The sequence below is a fragment of the Corvus moneduloides genome, chromosome 1 (assembly GCF_009650955.1).
Source record: "Corvus moneduloides isolate bCorMon1 chromosome 1, bCorMon1.pri, whole genome shotgun sequence".
NCBI lineage: Eukaryota > Metazoa > Chordata > Aves > Passeriformes > Corvidae > Corvus > Corvus moneduloides.
Genome location: NC_045476.1, coordinates 69,908,278 through 69,932,003, shown reverse-complemented (window position 1 = coordinate 69,932,003; position 23,726 = coordinate 69,908,278). Strand labels below are relative to the sequence as shown.

Here is a 23,726-nt window from a genome sequence, read left to right as displayed (position 1 = left end):
AAAATCTGGCAGTGAAACACACCTAGAAGGGGCTGTAATCACTCACAGGACAAGATCAAAACCAAAGGCAATCTTGAAGAACCTATTTCAGAACATTTCTACAGTAGGAGGAAGTGCTATTTTTAGGAAGCACAGATTATATATATGTAGAGGAAGAATAGCATTTGGGGACCACAGTGAGCTGCAAATTGCAATGCCAATACAAAGCACACAAATCACTTTCTGAGACTTATTATTAAGGATGTCAAAAGCAAAGGGTGGGAGCACAGGCTTTCCTATGAAGAGCTGGACCCAGCACTGGGGGCCACACTGTGAGAAAAATCTAGATAGAGGAGAAAGTCTGAAAGAACACAAGGTACTCAGGTGTTTGGAAAATAAGACTGGCTGAAAAGCCAAGGGAGCTGGTCTTAATTAATCTGAAAGAGATCACCATGGGATAACTCTGTAACAGTCTTCTGATGCAGAAGGAGCTCCTCTGAAGAGAGACAGTAAATGCTCTTTCCTTGTTCACTGGGAAAAGCAGGAGGAAAAATTGCTTTAAATATCTACAATGATCTGAGGCACAACTACAAAAACTTGCTCATTAGTAGAGAAGGAAAACACTGGAAGAAGCTGTCAATGGACATTGTGGAGTCTCCTCTAGAGAAGGTTTTCAGAACGTTTCAGGAGGTTGTAGCTGTATTACTGTGCTGTCAGACAAAATCAAGACAAAATGTCAGTGTGAGCAGTCAGGTTACATGGAGGCACGTTGTCACTCCAGCCTGCCGATGACTTTTTCTAAGGAAGTTGTGACCAGAAGTCTGAAAGGCCACCTGGGGCACTCCTTCAGCAAGAGGTTGTGACACAAGGGCTAAGAACAGAACACAGGAAAGTGGTGATGGAAAAAGGCAGTATCCTCACAGCTTCTCCTATTCAAAGGAAAACATGTCATCAGCACCATGAGCTTTAGGACAGAACCTCCAGTTCTAGATGGTAAGCACAGTATTTTGAATTTTTATTCCAGCTCATCTTGGAATACAACCATTAATCCAGCACTGCCAAGTCCACCACTAAATCCTAAGTGCCACACCAACAGGTCTTTTAAATACCTTCAGGGGTGGTGACTCAACCACTTCCCTGGGCAGCCCATTCTAATACCTGACCCCCCCCTTTTCAGCAAGGAAATTTTTCCTAATACCCAATCTAAACCTACCCCGGTGCAAATTCAGGCCATTTTCTCTGGTCCTATCACTTGTTATCCAGAGGAAAAGGCCGACCCTCACCTGGCTACACTCTCCTTTCAGGCAGCTATAGAGAGTGATAAGGTCCCTCCTGAGCCTCCTCTTCTCCAGGCTAAACACCCCCAGCTCCCTCAGCTGCTCCTCATCAGACTTGTGCTCCTGACCCTTTCCCAGCCCCTTTGCCCTTCTCTGGACGCGCTCCAGCACCTCGGTGTCTTTCTTGTGGAGGGGCCCAGAGCTGAGCACAGCACTCGAGATGTGGCCTCACCAGTGCTGAGTACAGGGGGACAATCACTGCCCTGGTCCTGCTGGCCAGGATGCCATTGGCTTTTTGGTCACCTGGGCACACACTGGCTCTTGTTCAGCCAGATGTCAACCAGCAACCCCAGGTTCTTTCCTGCTGGGCAGCTTTCCTGCCTCTCCGGATCCCTCTGTAGAGCCTTTCTACCCTCAGCAGATCAATGGTCCTGCCCAACTCGGTGTCATCTGTGAACTGACTGAGGGTGTCCTCAATCCCCTGGTCCAGGTCATCGATGAAGATGTTAATAAACAGGGCTGGCCCCAACACTGAGCCCTGGGGACCACCGTGAGTGACCAGCTGCCAACTGGATGTAATGCCATTCACCACCACTCTCTGGGCCCAGCCATATAACCAGTTTTTAAACCAGCAAACACTGCACCCATCCAAGCCACAAGCAGCCAGTTTCTCCAAGAGAATTGTGGGAGGCAGTGTTAAAGGCTTTACTGAAGTCCAGGGGGACAACATCCACAGCCTTTCATTCATCCACTAGGTGTGTCACCTAGTAGGAATAAAGTGATTGACATTAGCCTTACATGACTCAAAGTCTTGAGCCAAAGGTGAAACTAGGGATACGAATAATCTTATCTTTGCTTTTCAGCAATGTTCCCAGTTTTGCTGACATATATTTGTCTTCAAACCACTCTTTTTTCTCCTTTACTGAACACTTGCCCTGCAGTAAAACATGGTATGATATTAAATTTTGTTGTCTTTAAAAAAAAAAAAAAAGAGAACCAGCACAGTCTTGCAGCAATTGGTTTGTTAGATTTGAACTGGTCTACATACACACCTCTGCATAGCACCTAGGTTTCAGCCTCCAAAAGCATAACCAAAAGATAAACAACCTGCTAGACAGCAACCACAATGATAAGAGCAACATTAGCGACACTGACAACAGTTTTGGTCCCAAACAAATCCAAGTTATGCAACTGATCTTGAATTCATTCATAAAAATAGTTCTGCGCTGCTAAGAGTTGTACAGAGGTAAATTACCATATTAGGCCAAGAGAGGGCCCCATTGAACTACATTGCCTTTGCTCACAAGCCCTTAAAGTAGCAAGGCTTTGGAAGATGGCAAATAAGCAAGCAAAAGAGATAAGGAACCTGTTACAAGTGCAAGGGCACACCAGATTAAGAAAGACAGAAAAACAGAAAGAGGGAGAAAAAAAAAAAAGTAAATTTCTGGTAATTTCTAGTGCTCTGCCTTTATTTTCTGTAAGACGTGACAAAACAAAAATAAACACAAATCATGCACATGCAGTGATCAAAGAGCAAAAATATAGTGGAAGGAGGAGGAACATGTGGCTAGTACCCTGTGAAAATGAAAAAGTCAAAGACTCAGGACAACAGCAGGAAATTTAGCAATGTCCCATAACTGATTAAGTCTAGGGTTTTGTACAAAGCTAAGGGTTTCTGTCAGGGAAAACATATAATCCACCTTTAATTAGTTAGTCACATTTTTATTAAAATTGTAAGAAAGTTCTTATGCTACTGTGGGCTGCAGAAGAATATTTAGGTGCCTAACCGTTTTTTAGGAAGTAAAAAAAAAAAAAGAAAACACACATAATCCATCTTGATTTAACCCTCCCCTTATTTTCTGAAGCCTGGGGACCACCCTTGGTGAGGTGTCCATGTGGTGTGACTGCTGGCTGTACTGCATCGCTTTAAACTTTTCTCCATTGTGTGTTGCACAGTCGAAAACATTTAATACTCTATGAAGCCAAACCACTTGGGTTGTGGACAAAACTGTTCTACACTTGTCTTTTTCCTTTCAGAACTACCTTCTGAAGTGGCAGCAGTTAACTTTCACAAAAGTTTTAACCAACCAAACTCTGATGATACAACTTTAAAGCATTTCACACAAGTGTTCCAGTAGGTTAAAAGAACTAAGAAGTTCATCCTTACATTTTGGGAAACTTGTTCAACACAATGAGCTCATGACAGAGCATGCCACAACAAGGACCACAGGATGCTGTTAATCACAAAAAAAGAAATCCAGAAGGATGCGAAAGAAGGCAGATATTTACACTGATGCCTAGATAAGGGCAAATTGCCATGGTGGAATAAAGAACTGAAGTCTTACAGAGGTACTGACAAATAAACTGTAAATAGCCTTCAGAATCTCAAATTTGTTTCAGAATGCAGCATAAATCCGGTGGAGGCATCTCAGGAGAACTTAAACCACCACTGAAACACAGAGCATTAAAGACTCCCTCAGCAACAGCATCACTGCTTTTCTTTTTGCCATTTTTTATTTTGAAGCCTGTGTCTCAGAAGTGTCATTTCAAGGCCTTGACAGCCCCCTACAAGATGGCAATTCCAGCTCCACTGAAGACCAGGTCAGCCTACTTAGGAGAAAAACTTTCAGATGTCAGCAAGCAAAGGCTGTCTCTAATTAGACTGTTGAGAAATAATCACTGCAAAACAACCAGCCAACCAAAAAAAAAAAACCCCCGAAACAACCAAAGCAACATCCCTCCCCACACCCCCACAAAAAAAACCCCAGGCCCCCAAAATGCCTGAGAGCAGCAAGCTTTCTGTACTGCATTGCCCTGGTGCAGGTACTCTGCTAACCCAGCCTGGGCCTGATTAAGGACAGTCACAAGCACTAAAAGACTGGTTTGCTAAACCTTCACACCCGAATTCAAGTTAGGTTGAAACAAATCCCTTGCTGAATTTTTTTGCTAGCTTTCAACCAAGTAACATGGAACTCTATAAAAATTTCTCCCACCAGGTACCTCCACTGTGAAGGAGGCAATATTTTTGGAGCGTCTTCTTTATACATCAGACAAAACATTTTCCCCAAACTCCGACGTTTGTGCTGCCCATGTGCAAACCGAGGCACGTGAGTGCAATGTCAGCTTCTCCACAGCACCAGTGAGCCTCTGAGATAAGCCACACAGACCAGCTCCTTCTTCCATGTGCTGCCAGCCTTGGCACTGTCAGCACGGAGTGCCAGTCAGAAAGGTTTCATAAATAGCAATATGAACTTTACTCTTTCATATGAATATACCAGATAATAAAAAGACATGTTTATCATACCGATATCATAATTTTATAAGCTTTATCATACTGGCTTCTCATGTATATATACACTTTTATTTTCTTTTCTTTCTTTCTATCACTGAAAATTAACTCCCTGCTGTTCCAGAGCATGCTTTTGAGGATTGCCACATTCGATCTACACCAAGCAGTGAAAAAACAAGCTTAGAACCTTAACAGCCTGTGTTTCCTGTGTGTCCACAGTACAGTACAACTCATTACCTGTTTCCTTAAGTCCTGAGCCGATCTATGAAGAGTGTGGTGGTTGTTAGCCGTGAGCCCTTTCGTAGAGGAGCCAGTGTTTGTAGCAGGATGGTGATTAGCAGCAGCCTGGTCTTTTCGACTCTCAGCCTTATGTTCGCTGTTCCTCTCCTTCCCTGGGGTGGCCTCTTTGCTTTTGTGTTTCTGAGCGGGTTCTTTCTCCTTCGATGATTTGCTGGACCCATTGAAAACTGAGAAGAGAGAAAATCAGGTTATTAAGGAAAAAAAAGAAAAGAAAAAGTATGCAAGACCAAACACTTCATTCAAAAGACCACAATTCTCTCTGCTCTCAGTCTTGGATATTTAGTGAATGCCTTCTTACATCTAAAGTTAAATCAACATAGAAATAGAAGCATTGTTTTGCATATTTCTTTAAATGAACAGGTTTACTAAAGCATTTCCTCTTCTTGTTAGCACACATTATCTTCAATATCCAAATTAAAACATATAAGGTGTATTACTGTTTTGACTGATCTATATTTAGAATTATGAGTTTAATTTTTATTTATGACAGTTTTAATTATCCTTCTTTGCTCTTGCACTGAGGGAATTCTAAACATAACCTAAACAGAAAAAAGATTTATTTTTATACCAATGTAACAGAAAGGAAATGTTCCATGAAAAAGCATGTTTTGTTTTCATCAATACCCAAACTGCTGAATCAAACTGACAGCAGTTTGCCTATAGCAGGAAAGCTGCAAATAGAAAAAGGTACTTCTGCAGAGAAAGGAAAATACTAAAACCATTTTGGAACATGCAACATGAAGTAACACTGGGACATATGCTGAGGACTGTAGCCTTTTAATGAAGTAAAGGGATAAGAAAGCGTGGAACAGAAACCTTTATTTTTTGTACAATAAATATTATGCAAATATATAGAAGCAAGTTTTGTTCCTGTCTCTCTACTGAATTTGTTTAAGAACAGTCGCTGCTCTTCTGTTGTCAGGGAACATGAAAAGCTGAAGCTAAAACAAACAAACACAAAAATCACATCCCATTTCTCTGCTTGTTAATCAGAAATGCGCTGAACTCATGTCAGTGATGCCCCCTCTTCAGTGGACAACTTGACAGAGGTCCACAAGGCTTATGATCCGACATCCACAATGGCAAGTGCCCTCCTGCCTTTTACTCTTGATTTCTACCCTTTTTTTTTTGGACATGGTTTAGGAAAGGATGCAAACAAGAAACTTCATAAATACTTAATAGCACAACTATGTGAAAATCTTATTTATTGCACACAACATACACCATCTGTTTGGGAATAGTAACTAAATGCATGAGGTTACTGTTTTCTTGTGAAATGAAGGCCTTCTTTTGTCACTAAAGGTGATATTCCTACAACACATACCTTCTTATCTAAGTTGTGAAGCTTAGCAGTCCCTACAGATGTCCTGCAGTATTACAGTAGGAGCAGCAGCAGTAAGAGTAGCAATAAAAACCCAACAATCCTGCTGGACAGAAGAGGGGCAGCTAAGCTGCTTTTGACTAGATCCTACCTCCAAACCTTCCCAAACAGTAATCCAGCTTCCTGCAGCACTTTCAACAGCCAGAACCCCAGCAAACTATTGAGAGATTTGATTTTCAGGTCGCTTATCATATTCAGTCAGTTGTAAGTGTTGAAGCAGATTACATTAAAAATAAAAAACTGCCAATTGCTTTTCCTCCTCTCTTCCTTCTCACATAAATGGAGTAAGAATGAGAGAAAAGCTGTCAGCAGTGAAGTCACCGCAAATTTCCCCATGGTTCTGTCACTCCTGAGCTCAAGAGCAACTGGTGCTGCCCCAGCCAGCCAAGGATCTCTCAGTGATTTCAGCGAAAATCACGTAACCCTTTGTGTCTCATTTCCAGTGATGAAACTGATAATAACTGCCAACCCCTCTCAGGAAGTTCATGTCAATACATTCATCCTCCTTCATAAGGAATTCTCACATCACATGGAAGGCGCTAGAGATGCACAAAGCACAATTATTTGTTTTTAATAAGACATAGCACAAACCACCAATGGCAGCTTTGTTAACATATATTTTATCATTTAGAGTGATATCTTTCTTTGGAGGGAACAAATTGTATATACTGATCTGCTCCTACGGAAACATTCAAGTCAGAGAGATTAATTTTCTGTAATCAGTTGCCACTTTAAAAACCGAAGATTACTAAAACAGAAAACACAGCCAAAAAGCCAAATTGTGCACTTCTCTGGTTCACAAAAAAAAAAAAAAAAAAAAAAAAAAAAAAAAAAAAAAAAAAAGGCAAACATGAGACAAGGTATATTTTATATGCAACAGCTCATTAAATTTAAGTGTCGTGGGAACCCTGCCAGTTTTACCCTCTGAGTAATTATCTTTTGTCTTAATTTGTAAGATTCTTGAAAGGGGGAAGAGAGAAATAGGAGGAAAAAAATGTTCAGTCTCACAGGAAAAGCTTAAAAAGCTTAAGTCTGAAAACACAACAAAGGGAGATGTAGATGCAAAACAGTTTTTGCCATGCTGTCTCTCATTAAACATTGGATGGTATCAGTTTCTATAAAAATCAGTATTTGTTTCTTCCAACACCTAGATTACTCTTATACCCAGCTACTTTATATCCAGCTATAAAACCTTTCCGCAATAGTAAGTTCTAAAAAGTTCACAAACATACTATGTGAAAAACTATCAAAATGTTAAGTTGATTAATTACAAAATGCTAGCACAAGCCAAGCATTTAAGGGGGAAAAAAATCCCTGAGACTATGATTTTCCTCCCATCTTACTAAAAATGTCGAAATAAGTTATTCAGATAATAAATAAGTTATTTAGTACAATAGAGTTAGATTAAACTCTGGCCCCAACAGCTAGTAAGACAGTTCAAATAAAAAATGTATCACCAAAAAATGACCAAAAACCCCCTCAAAAAATTTTGTTGAAGAGTAACAGAAAATAAGCCAGCAACACCCACTTCTAAAAGGAAAGAAAACAATAACCCCCAAACACTCTGCATCAAGTATTACCGAGACCAAATCTGATTAAACAATGAAATGATTACTAATTCTTTTGTGTCTTCTTATGCAGCAAATTGCCTTCTCCTTCATGTCTGCCAGCTCTTAAATATTTCTGAGGCACTCAGAAAATCAGGTAAGGTGTACGTTGTGCTTTACTAACCCCAGACAGATGTGTTCCACGACAATCTCCCACATTAGAGGTTAGTCTGACATGCCAATATCCAATGTTTTGTTCCCAGTCACTTTAATTCCTTGCTAAAGAGTAGTCAGTAAAAGTTTCGCCCTTGAAGCAATAATTTCATCAAAAGATAGAAAGACAAAATACCAACTCCAACCAACACTAGTGATGAAGCTTGCATTCCCGAAGCAGAAATGATATGTAGTCTTGAATTATGATTATTTTATGCTACCTTAACCAACTCTGTATTTCCAGAACAGCTTTTAGTTAAAGGTAAGAAGTGCTATTAACAAATAATTAAAAGTGTAAGTAAATTATTAGTGATCAGACACTCCAAATAGAATAAATGGGTATCATTATACCCATATCCATCTGAATGCTTATTCTCAAAATGCTGTGTCCTCCAAAGCTATTATTATTATTAAACTGAAACAGTAAGAGTCCCACAGTGAAATACTTGTGGGTCTTTTGGTTAGCAGTGATGATCAAACGCAAAGAAACTGAACCACTATATTCAAAACTCACGAGCACTGGGGGTTTTTAAACCACTGATATAATTTATGGCAGCAGAGCAAAACCTTATGGCAGGCATGATCCCCATGGACGCATCACAGTGCTCTCTGCATCAGGGGAACTAGACCCCGGGCACCAATATTCACTCAGGATCCCATACAGGGACTTTGGGGTATCTCATTCGAAACTATGATAAAAAATCCCTACACAAACCAATGCAAACTGTGCAAATTGTGCCTGTATTAGGTGCAGCTATAATAATGCCTAAAAAATTTTTGGTCAAGTAAAGACACAGATGTGCTCAATTACTACAGATTAACTAAGCATTTACTACAGGAATTGACACTGTAGTGGGCGATAAACATAATGTGTTTTCAGCAATTTTCAGAAGTATTCCTACAAATTAATTTGCACACAAACATTTCACAGGATACAGTCAGCCAGCCATTCAGAAGCTAATTTATATTATGTACAATAATCAGCCTTTCACTGTGGAAGCAGCAGAATTAGTGAACTGGGTTCAGTCAGCTATCGACTCCATGGGCAAAGCTTTGTTTCCCAAGCCCTCCTGGAGATTATTCCTGCACCTGATATGCTTTATAGTTGAGGTAACTGGGGAGGTTTAATATGGACTGCAGAGTACTGAACCCTTTTGCTGTGTGCCAGTGTCTGGGAGATGAAGGCATGGAACATACATATATATATATGTGCTGCATGTTGCAGAGCTTGTACTGCATAAAGCAAGTGACTGTGCATTCATAAAATCATCCAAAAAAAAAGAGGGGAGATAGAAGTGAAAGGGAGAAGTTTTGTTTTGAGAAGGAGAAAAGGGAACCTTGCCAATATTGTGAACCCGAGCCAGCTATTCCAATGCAAACCTCATGTTGTTACATAGATCGTGTTTGGGAAGAGATGTAGTATTAATCAACTTTCTGGCATGGAGTATCCATTTCTGTACAAAAACATTCTTGCTCTGGCTTTAATTCAGTTCTAAGTCACTGTGAAAACATTTATGTGGCTCTAAAACTGCGTTAAAGGACCCAGGCAATAATTCTTTTCCCCTCCCAGAGGAACTAAAACAACCTTCTACTTCCACAAAACACAGTATTTTAATACTGCCAATTGTTTTCCTTAAATGTTGGGTATGTTCTGACTTCCATAAATCATTCCCAGGGATAGAAGCTGTCTTCTGGAACCCCCCAACATGCTTTGCCTACTCAGAGTCAGGAGCAAAGAGGTACTTCAGAAGAAAAGGCCGGCACCACACCATATGAAAACATGTCGTATTGCTGTTTCCACACTTCCCTATCCCTAATGCAACACCACTCAATTTCTCAGTGGACAACACCACATGAAAATTTCCATAGCTGCATGCTAGCAGGAGTCAAACAGGAGAGCCACGGCAGAGAGGTAACACTGAATTAGTTTCTGACACCATCAATAACACGGCTCAAACCCTGCGCGCACAGGAATATATTGGGCCACAGGGAGAAGTGTTATTGGTATGAGACACCGTGCCACCGTTTGCAAAAATTCAATACCAAGTGTCTCATCTCAGCACAAATTCATTACTCTCACCTAACCATTACGACACAAACAGCATCAAAAGGGTCACTCACTAAGCAGCAAGTCCATACAAGAAGTATCTGTCTGTTATCACGAGTCTCGCACCAGGATAACAATTCAATTTTTTTTTTTTGAGCAACTTCCAGCTCCCCTATTCTTCTCCACAGGTCGTACATCTAGCTACTGAAAATCCGCAAATCCCCAAATGTGTTGTGCCTGATTTGCATATTTAAATATGCAAATTACTGCAAAACGGGTAATTTTCGTGTTACATATTTTTGCAGAAAAATTAAATGTGCAAAAATGTTTATTGCAACAATTACTGGTTCCATGGTCTTTCAACAAAAGGCTGTAAATCACCAAAATAATTGCCTACCCATTAACTATTGCAGCACTCTGCCTGAAATTTTCTCATTCTGCAAAAAATATTTTTCTTCTAAATGTTTACCTCTTCAGGATTAGTTTCACTAAAAATGATGCATAAGCCTCAGACTCTGTCTCATGTACCCACCCACAAATACCAAATTTAGTTAAAACCAAAACTAAATAAAGAACTGCAACCATAAATCAGAATTTTCTGACAACACACTCAAACAGTAATGTATGTAAAAGATGTGCCACTCAAGCCCAAGATACACAAACGCTGCACTGAACTACACCCTGAAATAAGAAAAAAGCCATCTACAATCTTTTCCTGCATCATCTTTGTACTGTTACACATGTAAGAAAATTACTCTGCTAAACTATCCATTGCAAATTGAGAAGCGAAATGTTCCTCTGCGTTTCTGGTAAGCGAGTAAGACAGCACTGAAGCAGGGTATAGTGTTTCTAGCAATGCTTGCTTTCTATGCACTACTGCCAGGTCTGTTTTGACATTTTAGCCTCAAGAGAGGAAAAAAAAGAAGCATTCATACAATTTTCTCCCCTGCTCATTTCAGGCAAAAGGCATGCAGAGCAATTTTTATCTCATGTTAACAAAACACAGCATGAACCAGTAACCATTTCTGACCCTGTAGGTTTGCTGGCACACTGGAGCTGGTTTGCTCCAGCTAAGGACACCAGACTCACCCTCCATGAAGAAATCTGGTTACAAGCAACGATGGTTAATTCTGTTTTCCTAAAAGTAAATTAGAACTTAATTGTCTGTCTCTGGCATCCAGAGACAAACAAGACATTCCCAGGTGTGCTGGCCCAGATGTGCACTCCCCTCTGCCTTTGAGCTGCTGTGCTGGTGTGAGAAATATATAATTTTCCAATCATTCTTCCTGAGAAAATTAGCCAACTATTATTAGAGGAACTGTAGCCTGCTGCATGCAACGTCGAAGTTGTCTACACAACTGTATCTGTGTGTGCTGCTCTGCCTGAGGCACTTTTCCAAGCCACAAGCCCTTTCAAGTAGAGTAATGCCTATCCTCCTTTGCTCCTGAGATGGGACCGATAACCCAACAACTCTCCAGCTCCACCTTCCAGCTCTCTATCACAGCCTGCCTAGCAAAACACTTGGCACCTGCAAACACTTTTTTCAGGAGCCTGAAGAGAAAACCTTCCATTGTGCTGCAGAATAAAATCAAACTAGCATTTATTTAGTTGAGGGAAATTCAAAGAATTAAAGTTTACAGGAACAGAGACTTAAGCCTACCCTCTTACCTACAACTTGGAATTTCCTCTGAGCAGCAGAGAGATGCAATTTAGACCCAATACCTCCCTGGAAAGACTTGCACACTCCCTTTTACACACTCCCATGAGTGCAGGGGATAAACACTTCTGCCAAACATTTCACTTTGCTCTTTTAGAGCTGGATGAGTGTGCAGCACATCAGCAGTACTATGGAAGGAGGGTGAAAAGGCACGGGTAACAATTTGATGCTCTAAATGTATCTGTGTAAGCAGTAAGATTGGAAGGCAACAAGTCAGTTGAGCTAATTACTTCATCTTGTGCAGCAAGCTATGCCACGTGCTATACGTGCTTCCCATTCACACTCAGGCGCTCTTGATTGAGTTAGCTGTCCAAAAGGTGGCTCAACAGGCTCAGTTATAACAAACAGTTTGGTGTGCAACCTTAATAATGCCCCATATTGGCATCAGAAGAGGATATTGACAAATGACTTTGCCCAGAAAAGTTGTTCTGGCCCCCACTGAGTAGAAAGCAATCATTTGACACTGTCTAATGACATTAATCAAGCTTTGAACCTTTGTTGTTGTATGTCATAGCAAATGCTTAGCATTTTCAGGTCCAAAGTGCTTGACTACACATTGTATATTAAAAACAAAAGACTTTAATTCATTAAAAATAGACTCTCACGCTAGATTAAATTCATTTGCTGCACCCGTCCCTGGTCTGCCTTTGTGTGTGGTCTCATTTAAAACAGACACACATGAACCAGAACCTACTTTATTCACATGAAACAAAAATACTATTGGCTGTCAACCAACATAACAGACACTGAAGAATGGGAATACCCCTGGGTAAGGAAATTTTAATTAAAAAAAAAAAAAAAAAAGAGAAGAAGAAAAAAAGAAATTACAATGATGAAGAAGAAGCAGCTGCCTTCTCTGGGAATTCCTGTTTCTTCACCTTTGTCAAAACATCTCACATTGTCTCCTATGTATTTTATAAAGGTCTTTTGCAGCTCTATTAAAGCAGCAGCTTCATTTACACTCTCTCTGATCTATATTGATTAAGATTATGAAGCCATTATATGGCTCATTATGTTTGCCTTTACTTACCCCCAATTAAGATTTCAGGTGTCTCCGGTTTTGAGCTAATTTCCAAGTGGCTGCCATCTGGGACATTCTCAAGGAACATGATCAGCTCCTTTTGCAGTGATATATCACATTTAAGGGAGCAGTTCTGTTACATGCAGCCTCATTTTCCATAAGCAGAGTTTTGTGCGTCTTATTTTGGGGGGGGTGGGTTATTTAGAAACCAATCCTAAGTGCCAAGTTTTGATCTATGGCTGGTAAAGCATTAAAGCTCCTGGTCACAGCTGACAGTTGAAATGCTATTAGGCATAACATCCCCTTGCAATTATCCACAAATCATTCACAAAAAGTGAGTTTTTGAGCTTGGGTGCGCAATAAAAACAGATTCAGATGCAGTAATGAAAAAGAATTTTGGCATATGCAACAAAGGCACCCTTTATAGAAAACTCCCTTTTGAAAGGCAGAGATGAGGATTAGCACAGGGAAGTAATTGGGATCTACTCATCTCTTCTTTGGAGCAAGGTAGCATGAAAGAACAAATAGAGAAGGCACAGGTCACCTCTCAAAAAGTGCACTGTAAAGAGACCTTCCTATCAGTCCTTTAACTAAGAGAAGAGCTGAAGGGGCAGTCACCAGAAAGAAAGATTTTCATGGAAAACTAATAGTGAGGAAGGGAACAGAGAACATAGGCTACATTTTGAAATTATGTCAGGCAGAGATGGCACAGAGGTGTTATGATACAAGAGCTCTTGCTGGAGCAAGAACCACATCACACAGGATGCTGGCAGGGGAGTATTACAGCAGGCTCTAGGAATTTTCAGCATGGCTTTAAATGTTCCATTATACACTAGGTAATCCTGCAATAAGCATGGATCCATTTTTCAAGATATGGCACAAGGACATCATGACACAATTACTGTGTAATTAATGCAGCTTTTGCTGATTTGCAGAGAAATAACTGACTTGAAAAAGTTTCTTCCATAAAATCTTTCAATCAACAACATGAATGCAGTATCAACCCACTGCAAGTGTGGTCTCAATACCACATGAGAGAAATTAAGTATTGCCCCTGACACGTGTTTTGATAACACTTATGAATGCTTATATTTAACTTTGATAAAGTCATTCTCAATTAAACATCAGTCTCAAAAAAGCCAGAGAGAGTGACTGTGTGTCTATACATGTGTGTGTGTATACATATATAAAAACACGTCTCACAGAATCATAGGATTTTTTAGGTCAGAAAAGACCTTTAAGATCATTGAATCCAACCATAAACCTAAGATATCCAAGTCCACCACTAAAGCATGTCCCCAAGTGCCACATCTACATGACTTTAAAATACCTTCAAGGGACAGTGACTCAACTACTCCCCCGGGCAGCCTTGACAACCCTTTCAGTGAAGAAATTCTTCCTAATACCTAATCTAAATCTTTCCTGGTGTAACTTGAAGCCATTTCCTCTGGTCCTATTGCTTGTTACACGGAAAAGAGACTGACCCCCACTTCAGTATATATGTGTATATACACGTGTGTGTGGATGTGTGTATACAATTCCAGCCCTGCGGTAGTTCTGCCACAGAGAGAGTACAGGTTGTCAGAATAAACAGGTTGAAGTGTAAGATGCTAACACTGCATCTCACTCCACCACTTTTTCAATCAGATCCAGAAGAATGGACAAGGTTTGAGCACATTCAGCACATTTCTTTACTAGGGAGTGCAGGAGAACAGCACTACTTAGGACCTACCTTGCCCATTTGGTACATGTTTATGCGTTTTTCCTTTCCTAGGGGTTGACTGGCATGATGATGAAGCATTGTTTGTGGCTGTTTTTGTGTCCTCTGTCTCCTCCTCCTCCTCTTCTTCATCCTCATCATCCTGAGAGCTTCCAAAATATACCATGTTGCTGGGCAGGGCTGGAGAACCTGATCATTATAAAGAAATGGCTCATTAGCATCATTACATTCACTTAACGCACTAACCATACTGATCATAACCTACTTCAGTGTCATGCACAGCAAGGGAAGAGTGGGACTCGGAGCTGGAAGGTCACACCAGTGCATGGCTAACTAGAGGGTTTTTATTTATTAGTTTTTACCAACAGGATATGCATGTGCTTGAAAAGCAGGGTTCTCCCCCCCTTAAGCACATTCTATTCATACTTCAGACAATCAGTCTTGCTACAAGCCCTAATTAATAGCTCTGTGTATTCAGAAAAGGACTAATGCACATGCTTAATTTCAAATTCATGCTCAAGTGCCTTGCTGAAGTCTTAACACATAACTGGAAGCTTACAGCTTTTCCAAACAGAAGAAAAATGAGCAAAAAACCAATCTGCACCACAGAGGTATTTTGAAGTTATCATTACAATAAAGCATCAGCATTTAAAGTTCACAATACTTTGCAGACCTCCACAATATTGTACACAATGTTTTGCAGTATTCTGCAGTAAGAAATAAAGACAAAACCCAGGACATTGAGAAGCTTATTTGCCTAGCAGACTCCTGGGAAGGGAGAAAAAAGAGGAAAGGCCTTCTGATTCCCTGTGTGCTCCTCTTGAGGATGTTGCTTCTCATCTCTTGATTACTTCCCACGACACTCCCATGATTTTTAAATGTACAAATACTGCTGACAACTAATGGGCACCTTCCCACGTGCCCGATATCACTTTCTACTTCAAAATTAGTCTCCTGTCTATTCCCTGCAGGGACAGGTGCCCTAGGAGCCTTCCACTTACTCCCAAAGAAAAAATTTTGGTAAAGAAAGGGAAAAAAATATAGTCAGCACACTTGGATAATAGCAACTTATCACTTCAATTATTTTCCTGCAGCTAAATAAAACAAAAGGACTAAGAGAACTGGGCTAGAGACCAACACAAAGTAGTGGCTATTTGGCTGGTGCTTCCTTAGGAAGCACTTCTGGCTTCAAGCTCTTCAGAACTGCAGTTCTGTGTTTTGTTTGGTTTTGAGCTGTTGGTGTTGCCATTGCCAATAATTAACTAAAGCTTATTTTTTGGTTGCATATTTTCCGCTTCCACCAGGTTTGTACAAAACACTCTTCACTATAAAAATTACTTTTTAATTAATGAATTACCTAAATGTGGAACAAAAACTGGGATAGGCTGTTTCTGATATGAATCATTCATTCTTAAGTATACTGGTTTTGATTGGGATGGAGTTAATTGTCTTCATAGTAGCTGGAACAGGGCTGTGTTTTGGATTTGTGCTGGAAATAAGGTTCATAACACTGAGATGCTTTAGCCATTGCTGAGCAGTGCTTGCATGGTGTCAAGGCATTTTTTGCCCCTGTTTTTCATGCTGCTCTACTAGCAAGCAGGCTGGGGTGCACAAGGAGATGTGAGGGGACAGAGCCAGAACAACTAGCCAAAGGGATAATCCAGACCATAGGACACTGTTCTCAGCAATAAGAGCTGGGGGAAGAAGGAGGAAGGTGGGGACATTCAGTGTTACAGCATTTCTATTCCCAGGTAACCATTTTATGTGTTGGAGCCCGGCTTCCTGGGGATGGCTGAACACTTGCCTGCCAACAGTGAGTAGCAAATGAATTCCTTGTTTTGCTTTGCTTGCAGCTTTGCTTTGCGTATTAAACTGTCTTCATCTCAATCCATGAGTTTCCTTACTTTGACCCTTCCAATTCTCTCCTCCATCCCACTGAGGGCTTAGCCCCTACCTGTAAAGAAACTTGCTTTTGGCCTCTCTAGCAGCCCCTTTGGAATGGTGGCTGCCTCAGGGGCAGAGAGAACTCCTCACCAGCATCCTGTGCTATGTGTGAGTGGTAGCCCTGGGGCAGCCAGGAGAAACACTACAGCAGCATTGAGGGCAGGATGATTCTTCCCCCCCAAACAGTGTATTATTCCATCCAACCTAGACAGAAATGTATGGAGATATATGGTTATCCTGGAGGAAAAGGCTTTTCCATGCCACAGTTCTTATGTTTACATAGACTAATGATCAAATTAAGACTGCTGACATATTTCACGGCATGGAAGCTGTAGCAACTTACAGAAACAAAAAACCTTCACATTTTTTATGCAAGCCCAGAACTTTCTGGCACACTCTAAGCAATCAAACATAGTAGGTAAGAGGTGTTGAGAGGCACATTAATTCTTCTACTCGTAGGGGAGTGGTAAGTCTCAACAGCAACTAACTAGAAGACTCTAAAACAGCTACTCTAGGACAGTGCTGTCTGAAAAATAAATGAGTTTTTCTTCCATCTAGTTACCCAAGCGTGTAGTATGGATTCAGAAACTGGATGCAAGTGCATCTGCTCTTACCAGAATCTGAAGTTTGACACCATCTGACACCACTGTGCACTGACAAATGATGGTGTAAAAGAACCTTACTGTTAGGAACCCTCAAAATTAGATTCAAACACATACTGAAATCTCCCTATCATAATTAGAGAAATACTCAAGAAAATGTATCCTTCTGAGACACTTAAAATAGGAGTTCAGATACAGTGTCTGTTCTCTGAGCTTCACCTTCCTTAGAATTCCACATCTCTGAGCTTTTTTTGGCAGCTGCTTTTAACAGCAACCAACAAAAATGTATCATCTACAATGCAAATGTTTTTATTACAATAGCAATCTTTTTTTTTCTTCTTAAAGCACAGAATAAAATACAGTACTGTGTAATTCTGTTTAGAAGGGAGCAAGAGTCTTACCCAAGTTCAAGAGCAGGCACAAACTTCACCTAACTCCTGGTATTCAACTGCTGTAATCTCAGTGCATAAATCTTCTGTCAGAATGACAGTTTTTAATTCTTTCCAATCGAGAACTACAAACAACAACGGTTAAACTGCATTCCTGGGACAGCTGGGACTGTTTGGGAAGTACATTTCCAGAGAAGTTAGACTAGCAACATCCAATAACACAGAAGAGTCTCGCTAACCCTGACTTTATTGATCTAAGAGCTCTGCAATATGAGACCTTGGAGAAAAGCTGGCATTCAGTCTGGGTCTCCTCCCCTCCTTCCCACCAGCTTTCCCTACATATTTATTAAACTTGACTTGCCAAACAGAAAGAAAGAAAAAAATTCTGGACTTGCGTATTTTTGTTCTATTTAAGCATTGTTATGGATGGAAGACTCTGAAAGAAATTTTAGCGCTCTGAGTTTTCTTGCTTAATTTTTGTATTTGAACTATTTTTATCCTCATCTTTTATAATACTGCTTCAGTTCTGGAATAGCCTCAAATAATTTGTTCACAACTATGTATTAAACTGGTTAAAACCACTTTCACTTTAAGCCTATGTAGCTAAACATGTCCAAAAGGCTGAGAAAACACTGGTTTAAAATATTGAAACGGGCTGCCCAAGCTCAAGACACTGCAAATTCCCTTTATGAGCAAACTGAAGGGAAGACATGCCTGTAAGTACACTGTGATATCATTCAAGCTAAAAGAATGACCATCATGTTTATTAAACAACATCTAAGGTGAGAGTGGTTTATGTGCACTGCTGGTTTACACCAAACAAAGAGCTTATAAGCAACACCCCTAAAGCCCCTCTTAACAGAAATAATACTCAGAATTCTCATGACTGAAGAACTAATGAAACTCATATGAATGAAACTGCACTGTGAAGAGTGGAAGCTATGTGATCACTCACCTTCTTTAATAATGATTCCTGTCCTAAATATCCTTCATTCTCTCTGAGATCAGATAGGGATGTGTATACAATGCCACAGCCTACCTGTACAGGGGACCCCATTTGTTACTCAAAGCTACTGATTTATATAACAATACTAAGAAGCATTACTGTAGCCATGAATGTTCAAGACCACTGGAAATATGAAGAAGAATGTGCCCTCAAGAGCCAGTTTGTTTTTTCCAACTGTATCAGATGGTCAAATAAAATACATTGCCCTTCCTCAAAAACCTGGCCAGTCTTCACTGCAAGTTAAGACCATGGTGGTTTTCCTTACAGACAGACTGTTGAGAGCTGTTGCTCTCAGGTTACTCCCTGTGTAACAGTTATTTACCATGAAAATGGTGTATGACAGCAAGATGATAAAAGCCCTCCAAAATGACATGAGAGTAAGGAAAACCGCAGGTTCAGCAGACACATCTGTACACACACATTCACAGAACATACAGTTGTAGGGGCTTCCCTGATATGTAAAATTTATGGATCACTACTCTCCTTGTTTGTCTCTTCCTGGACACACTCAATAACAGAAACCTATGGGGCAGCTATGTTGGTTCCCTCTTGCACATATTTGCCAGCCAGGCAGCAAGAGTAAAGATGAGTAAACATCCCTCCTCTTCCTCATGCTCTCCCCAGCACAAAAGTGTGATTCTCAGAACCTACCAAGGGTAAGATAAAGAGTGACACTGGAATTAATAACCAACAGCAAAAGAGAAGAGCGGCAATGCTGCAAATAAAGGGCAACATCTGTGCCTGGGAGGTGGTGCCTGCCAGGTCTCAGCACTCTAGGTATACAATTCCCCACTTCCTTGCTTTCCATCCCCAAGAAAACAGCAGAAAAATCTGCAAGAGAGAGTTACGAGAGCCTGTGGCTGTATCAAATTTTACAAGTCTCCTTCTGTGCTGGGAGCCCCCACGCTGTGCAGGCAGCTGCTACCATGGGCACTGGAGCACATGAAGTGGAGAGTAGGGAGCAGCCCTCCAGAGCGTGGGGAAAGCACACAAGCAGCCCTCCACCCTGAGAAACCCACTCTGCCACATACCCCATCAGCAGATGCCTGAAAAGCCCACTCACTCAGCAAATCTGATGGCAACCTAGAAATTAAATTTGACTTGTCACCACTCATTTAGAAGACATTTCATGCAAGGAACCATCTAGACTGTTGGTGGCTGTGCGGACATTTTTCTTGGCATCAAACATGGCCTACAGAACATCTACCAGCATCTGGCCTCTTCTCATTCATTATACCTGTGCCACCACCTCAACTGTGGCAGTGTAATTTTTTTGTGGGGCCATGTGGTGAATCAGATCAGGGAACTGATTCAGATTAAAATCCCAGACTAAGGAAATTAAAGTCCATTAATAAATGCTGTAACTGTAATGTAATGTTACAAGCTCTGAAGAAAAGATTTGGAAAATTTCTATGCACACTTTTACTTATTGAATGTGTAGCATAATATATCACTTTATGTTATTAAACAAAACATTAAATGCAGTATGTTTCCAGTCTCGTGTAGGACCTGCATGTTTTACATTCTGTCCTGATGATGCCTAGGAGGCACACAATTCCTAAATGCTTCCCCCCCATGCCCCAAGACAGCTGATTTGTTTTGCAGCCAACATTTGTATAAAAGCATATGCTATCACCAAAGATCTGGATGGGGCAATTGCAACATGTTGGGAAGGAAGGAGAAGCCGTGGCAGAAGGAGTAAGCTGTAAGAAAGGCTGCAAACTGCAGCAGCAGCAGAGTAGAAGGGAGGAGCCCAGATGTGCTGGGGCTGGAGAAAGGTGAGTGGTAAGAGGTATGCTAGCAGATGGACACAAGCTGCAGGAGCAACGGGAGAAGGGAGATACGGAAGGGATAATTGACATGAAATAGTAACAAATACAGTAAAGTGGAAAGGACATTCCTGTTAAGGCTGCTCAATACAAGGCATCCATCTGATAGTGCAGTCAACCTGCTGCCCTGATGCAGACATGTGCCACTCGCCTTTTCTTGCTTAACAACTCTCACAGTTGAGAGCAGAGAAGCCATGGCCAAAGCCTGGCAGCAACCTGGAGGGAACTTCCTAGCCCTCTCCCCCTCCTCCAAAACACTGGGGAAAGGCCAAATCACCAAAGGTGGACCTCATAGTGAGATTTTGAAAGCCTAACAAATTTCCATGGCTGACTAAGGGATTGCAAGCCATACAGAAAGTTTGGACAGCTGACACAACCCTAGGTACCCTCTCCTCACCAGTATGGGAGCTCCTAGGATTGGATACTACTGCGTGTGGCAAATTTTGAGAGAATCATTAATGATGAGTTGTTTTTCTTAAAACCACTCATCTAGGTTATAATGACCTATGAATTATTACAAAAAGGGAGGACAATCAGCTCTTTTAAAAAACTAGATTTGAAGTATGTTTGGCAACTGTTTCCAGATACTGATATTGAAATTCTCCCTTGAATATTTTTGTCTTTCCTCCTATTGTGAGAGCAACACAAAAGAAAACTTAACTATATAGGAAAAACGATTACCACAACTACACACAAAGTGTGGCCTAATGCATATGAAAGAATGACAAATGTATTTCATGTCCTCTATTACAACAATTTGGTGCTTATACAACAATAAGTACACAGTAAAATATGTGGGGTTTAAGTCATGGTGCTACTTTTAGCAATTTCCTAGGAAAGATGTCACCCTTTGCATGTGCAAAATTCAGGCTCACTACTAACAGTAGGCAGAATTGATGCTTTTGCAGCCTGTACATACAGATGTGTTGACCTCAGCAGCAAGTGCCTGATTAATAGAATAAACTATACTCTTTTTCAGCCATTTTATTTGACTGATGATGTTATTACTTTTTTTTTTTTGACAAATGTGTAGTTTTCCCTCCTAAATTATGGTTTTGTTTCTCATTAAATTACATTAACTTTTGTCTTGGACTAGCTAAACATGTTAAAAAAACCCTCTGAATTTGGATCTGAAGAGTGGAATCAGAAGTATGGAAAGTGCATATGCTTTGCCAAAAATACTATTTCATTACTCTTCAGAATTAGCTGGCAGTGTTTCTGCAGTATTTACTGAAGTACAAACCAAATGTTTTCATCTGGACAGGATTCAAACTCTGGTATGTTACAACCACAACAAAAATCATCTCAGTCCAAGAGCCTTCTCTGTAATTTGGACTGTGGTTTCTGCAAAATTGGAGGATTCTTCTCCATGAATTATTTACACCAACTCCCCCTGTAGCTCCTCTCTTTTTTTCCCCCTAACAATTAAACATAACCCAGATGTGCTTTGGAAAAATCTTAAAACAATTTAAGACATCAGAATGATTTAAGCACAGGGCAGGTCAAGGTATGCGGGACTTCAGCCCGCCCCAGAAAAGCACACAGCATGCCAAGCCCTACAGTGAGCCACGTTCAGAGGTTTGGCTTCTCTGACACACAGCCCCATTTTGTGGCTGAATGCAGGTGGAAAAACCTTGCCTCTCAAATGCTCCTGATGTGCTGGCATCTCAATGCTTAACATTTAGGGCCTGCTTCTCATTTATTATATGTCCTATTTATTATGTTTTGGCAGGACAACGCCAACTCCCTGAAGTGCAAATATATGTAATTTATGCCTGCACCTTATGGTAGTTTTAACAAGCCAGGCTAAAGGAATACAAACTGCATAAACTCTATAGGAAAGAGCAATTGCAGTTCACTTGTGTGATTCCACCTGCAGGAACAGTCCCAGAGGGAGCTCCTCAGTGCCTGAGCAAGAGGGAAGAAAAGGCCGTCCCAAATACGGAATTAAAACAGAGCTCCAACTCTTCCCTCTGCTGCCACCGTATGAATCACAAGGTGCCACTGGTGTCACAGCTAATTTATCGACTAGTGCAGCAACATAAACCCCATTTTCTTCTCAGTCTGTTCTTCAAACTAGTAGAGCTAAACCCAAAAACCTAAAGAAAATTCTTCCTTTTCTAGGGAGATGGAGCAAGGGTGAAGAAATGAGTGAGTATGCAGGAAAAAAAAAAAAAAAAACAAAGGTTGACTTTCCAAACTTAGCAAAACACTCCAGAGTAACAGAGTACTCAAAATTTTAAAAAACCAAAGGAGTGCTTCTCACATTTATAATTTGTATCTGACAATCCCAAAATAATTTAACTCCACCAGCAGCCCGAATAGATTTTACAGTGAACCTCAAAACCAACCCTTTCCACATGCACTTCAAACCCCAACTTCATGTTCCCTTCCACCAAGAACAAAACAAATATTGAAGTTTCAAACCACTGTGATGCCATTCCCAAAAAGCTACCAGGCAGTGTTTCATACCCAAGAGATCCTGGGCCCCACCCCTAGCACAAAATCAGTCATTTGGGTAACACTGAACCTATGGCATATTCCCAGGTTAGAAAAACAGGCTCAGAGGTTTTTGCCTGGGATGAAGGGCAGGAATTGCCTTTGCCAGAATACTTTACATTCCCCAACTGGGCAGTGAGCTTTTGAATTGCTGCTGCCATGGCAGCACTCAGATTTTATGCCAGTAGCTCATCCATAATCAATGTCCAGCTATATCAATGCCTATATACAGAGTTAAATATTTATCCTCATTTTACAAAAAACTAAGCAACTCGCTGAGGGATTCGGAGTGAATCTGTGGCAAATACAAAAGCTAAACCTCAAGATCAGTCTCCCTTTTCAGTCAGTAAACTGCATCCTGTGGCTTTTTGCAGGGGTAGATATTGGGGTCATTGACATCAGAAAGGGCTCAAAAACTGGAAGAAACTTTAATTCAGCTCTAGTACTACACACAGGATACTCTATCTTACTTCATTCAGCACCTCTTCCCATCTCTTAAATCTCCCAGTAGGCACACACTGACATGAAATTGCATCTTCCACTGGATGCCTGGCGGTTTGGCACTCCAGCAGCACTCCATTCCCTTGGGAAGAAATAATGCCATGGTGGTGGTCACCAGGCTCTTCTCTCTGTACTTCACACATGTGCTGTTCACTGTGAGCCTGTATAATCACTTCTCCCTGCCAACACTGATTAAATTACTCTTGTCCTAAACCACAAGAGTTGCTTGATAGCTCATGTTCCACAGGTGGCCTAAATGGTTGCACATAAGAGAAGTATCTAATATTCTACACTTCAATGTTACTCCTAACTTTAAACCAGAAATTTTTGAGATTACAGTTACTAAATACAAACTTATTTTTATTAAAGGATTTGTGCAATTAAAATTCAGCACCCTAAAGTTTATTCTTGGATTTTTCAATCCATCCTAAAATTTTAGTTTCAAATACTAAATGATTTAGTAAT

General features: G+C 40.7%; 1 protein-coding gene across 1 annotated transcript in view; it reads right to left on the bottom strand.

The window, feature by feature from the left end:
* Nucleotides 1-23,726, bottom strand: part of JARID2 (jumonji and AT-rich interaction domain containing 2) — a 213,900-nt gene that overhangs the window by 32,580 nt on the left and 157,594 nt on the right. The window contains exons 5-6 of the mRNA XM_032114863.1: nt 14,504-14,680; nt 4,783-5,012 (exon numbers count right to left, since the gene is read on the bottom strand). Coding sequence (XP_031970754.1) covers nt 4,783-5,012; nt 14,504-14,680 — 407 coding nt within the window. The remainder of the gene's footprint in view (nt 1-4,782; nt 5,013-14,503; nt 14,681-23,726) is intronic.